The 3348-nt window shown below is 43.1% G+C and overlaps 1 protein-coding gene across 1 annotated transcript; it reads right to left on the bottom strand.

Moving 5' to 3' along the window:
• Positions 1–635: 635 nt before the first annotated feature.
• RFESD (Rieske (Fe-S) domain containing) lies at positions 636–2366 on the bottom strand. The gene is made up of 4 exons (XM_010159413.1): positions 2289–2366; positions 1276–1456; positions 1151–1185; positions 636–929 (listed from the first exon to the last, which is right to left on the bottom strand). Exons 1-4 carry the CDS (start codon positions 2364–2366, stop codon positions 636–638), a joined length of 588 nt encoding a protein of 195 aa, XP_010157715.1.
• Positions 2367–3348: the final 982 nt, after the last annotated feature.

Here is a 3348-nt window from a genome sequence, read left to right as displayed (position 1 = left end):
ATACCAAGATCCGCTACATTATGTATCAGGTTTTTATACGCAACAGCCTCTTCCTTATCCAACAGAATCAGGAAGAACAAGCTATACATGTCAAATATGTCAAATGCTTGTCACAAAAGCTCACTAGGACATGCTTAAGTTCTGTCCTTGTCTTCATGTCACTTAATAAATATCCAGAGATCGGTCACCTATCTAAAAAGTTAAATACCTCCATGTCAATTATACCAAAGACATTGTAAGTATAAACTGTTAGGTATATAAACATAACCTTTACACCTGACTATGTACCTTAAACTATGTAATGATGTGTTTTATAAGCAGTAAGATAATATATTCCCGCCTAAAAATTACAACTCTAGCAAAATAGGATTTCTGAATTATCAAATATTATGAAGCGGTCTGCTGTTAAGTATTTTTGAATGGCAAGGGAAAAAAATTATTGGCACAAGATCAGTCACATTTCTGACAACGCAGAGCTTTTTATCTTACTGAATTCTACATGTTTATATGCTTTAACAGAACATTAACACTAGAAGTTAGTCTGGAGACAATCTTCACAGCCATGGTACATTTTTGTTTCACGACAATGGTTCGTTGTCGGGACATTCAACAGGATTCTGCTTTCTGGTCATGACTTACTCAGCTCCTTTTGAGTTGCTTTGTTTTATCATAGCTAATTCACCACCATTTTTGTACTTGTCAGCAAAATAATCGGAGTCAAAGCTGACAGAGAAGTCAGGAGGACTCACATAAACGTTTCCATTGTCTATTGTGACTTTATGGATCCTTTGTTTGACTCCTTTTGATTGCCACTGTGGTGTTGGGGATGGTTCCAAAGGGTTTATTCCTTCATATAATCCCTCTCCTGTTTCCAAAGTGATTTTATACTTATGCCAAGGACAAACAATACATGCTTGACCATTGATATCCTGCAAGAAGAAAAACAGCAAGTCACGGGCTTCTGATTCTTCTCCTGGAAGAATCTCTAAGACAAAACACATTTTTGGTGATTTGGCTGTATGACTGTCTGCCATTTTACAAAATAAGCATTTCTTTCGATGTTATGCTCAGATATAAGTATTACAAAAAAAATGTGTTAGAGTTTTAACATGAGTCTGTGCCCCAAATTATTTTTATTTTGCTTACGTACCTCTATTTCTCCAAGACATAAAGGGCCTCCTTCATCTGAAACATGGTAGAATACAGTATTAATTTATGCAGCAGGTTGTATGCCTAATTGTTGCAACGCTGAGAGCATATATGCAAATATCTTACGGTAGCAGCGAGAGTCCATAGCATGAAATTTCCCCTCATGGTAGAAAACAACAACTTCTCTGCCATTGACTTTGGCCGTTATCCGTTGCGACTTCTTTATGTCATCTTCTTTGCCAATTAATATAAGACCATCTGGCTCCATTTCAACTGTTCCTGTGCTTGAGCTGTGCGAATCCACATCCTTAAAACACAAAAAAAATCAAAAAGTCACTTATAAAACCGTTTGCGTTTGTATTTGTATGTGTAGAATGGATGTGCCCGTCCCACAGAAAACCCTGACCCATTTAACACGTGAGATGGAAGGAGCAGTTTTACTAAAAGGCAATCAACACACACATGAAGAAAAGCGCAGGAGCTTGGTGATAATGTTTGGCCAACACGTTCACTAACAGAAGTAGGACGAGGAGAACCAGCTGCTGCAAACCCGATACCTGAGGCTGAGGCAAGATAAATTCGCAATCACTATTCATTTACTCTGCACTTCACTCGCCACCTCCCCTCAAAACCTATCTGCACACGCAAAGACACGTATTTGTGTGCATGTCGGTAAACGTAAAACACAACACAACTGAGCTACGCAATCGGGAGCCTTCACATGTAAATCCAGTGCTCTTTAAATACTGCTATGGCTAGAAATACAAACGGATATAAGTTCATTAAAAAAATTTCATCTGCAAAAGGGGAAAAAAAGTTGTTTATTGAGAAGCCGTATTCAACCTGGCCTTTTAGCAAGTGTCTGCTTTCCCTTCCTCCTCTTACATATTTCAAATGCCAAATTGTCTCTCCCAGCAGAGGACATCATAGGTAATTTTACCACAAAACCTGGCTTCCTATTCAATTTGCTTACCACTAGCCAATCTGTTCCAGTTCCCCCCGAATTCCCAGCGTAACATTGCTACCCTCGCTTCCTCAGAAAATCGGGCTAAAAACGGTCTTTGTACATGCTGAGACCAAAGAGGAACAGCGGGAGGAGGGGACCCCGCTGAGGGGGGTGCAGAAGAGCCGCACCATACCTTGGGTGCACGCCAGATCGCAACGGAGATGAGAAAGCAGAGAAAGAAATGGAAGCTCAGAATAATGAGGTCCAGCATTGCCCCTCTTCGCCGTGCCTGTGGCGACAGTCCTGCCACCTTCACATCTGTACCGGCTGCGTCGCAGCCCCTCGTTACGTGCGAACGGGAGGCAGCAGGGCCGGCCCCTATAGCATCAGAGGCAGGATGTATGGAGGCTCAGCACAGCAGGAGCCGGCTCTGCCAGGACTGATAAGGAGCGGGGACATGCTGGGGCTGGCCTGATAACAGAAGACCTCAGGCCTCCTCCTGCTGCCTTCCTCCCCATGAACCCGTGCCACTGCCTTCTCTGAATGGGTCCTGCCCAGCCGAAACCCTTCTCAGAGTCACGCTTTATATTACATGTTTATTCGGGATCAGCAACTGCTTGTTCCCCAGTAAACCGCTGCACTGGGACGAGCGGTAAAGGTAAATAATAGTGTGGCATTTTCAAGGCCAGTTGTTACCTGATGAGCATGTGACCAACCCTAAGGACTGACTCTCTGCTCTTCAGTTTACAGGAACTTCCACCCAGTCTTACCCGGAAAGAGAAACGTCACTGCCAGACTCACAGGACTGTCCAATACGGCATTCTCACTTATTTTCTTTGGAAAACATGCATAGCGTGTAGCGAACTAACCACAAGAACCAGAGTTCATTTTACTGTTACCTTTTGGCTGACTCAGCATATAAACATCCTAAGTCTGCCCAAATCTTAACATGTAGAAGTCTGTAGTTAGACACACTCTTACGAAGGCACCTGTAACAAATTGTATGCACATACATACACATACAGAGATAGACACACGCAGACACGTATCTACATACATTGACACACACACATATATGTTTGTGTCCAGACCAGCACTCAAACAACACTTGGCCCCAAACCTGCAGTTCATTTAACAACTTTTCTATAGTCAGCCTGGGTTGTGTGTCCATAAATCACACAGGCACCCCAGCCCGAAGCCTGGCTCGGTCTGCCAGCACGTTGTGGACCCTACATGGCCCAGCTGGGGTAAGC

This window comes from Eurypyga helias, unplaced genomic scaffold (genome assembly GCF_000690775.1).
Source record: "Eurypyga helias isolate BGI_N326 unplaced genomic scaffold, ASM69077v1 scaffold31919, whole genome shotgun sequence".
Lineage (NCBI taxonomy): Eukaryota > Metazoa > Chordata > Aves > Eurypygiformes > Eurypygidae > Eurypyga > Eurypyga helias.
This window is presented reverse-complemented; position numbering and strand designations above follow the sequence as displayed.

Excerpts from the sequence above, each read along its gene's own strand:
- RFESD (XM_010159413.1), bottom strand. The coding sequence starts at position 2,366 with ATGCTGGACCTCATTATTCTGAGCTTCCATTTCTTTCTCTGCTTTCTC. Across the intron at positions 1,457-2,288 it reads CGATCTGGCGTGCACCCAAG|GATGTGGATTCGCACAGCTC; the intron begins GTATGGTGCGGC and ends TTGTGTTTTAAG. Across the intron at positions 1,186-1,275 it reads TATGGACTCTCGCTGCTACC|ATGAAGGAGGCCCTTTATGT; the intron begins GTAAGATATTTG and ends ACCATGTTTCAG.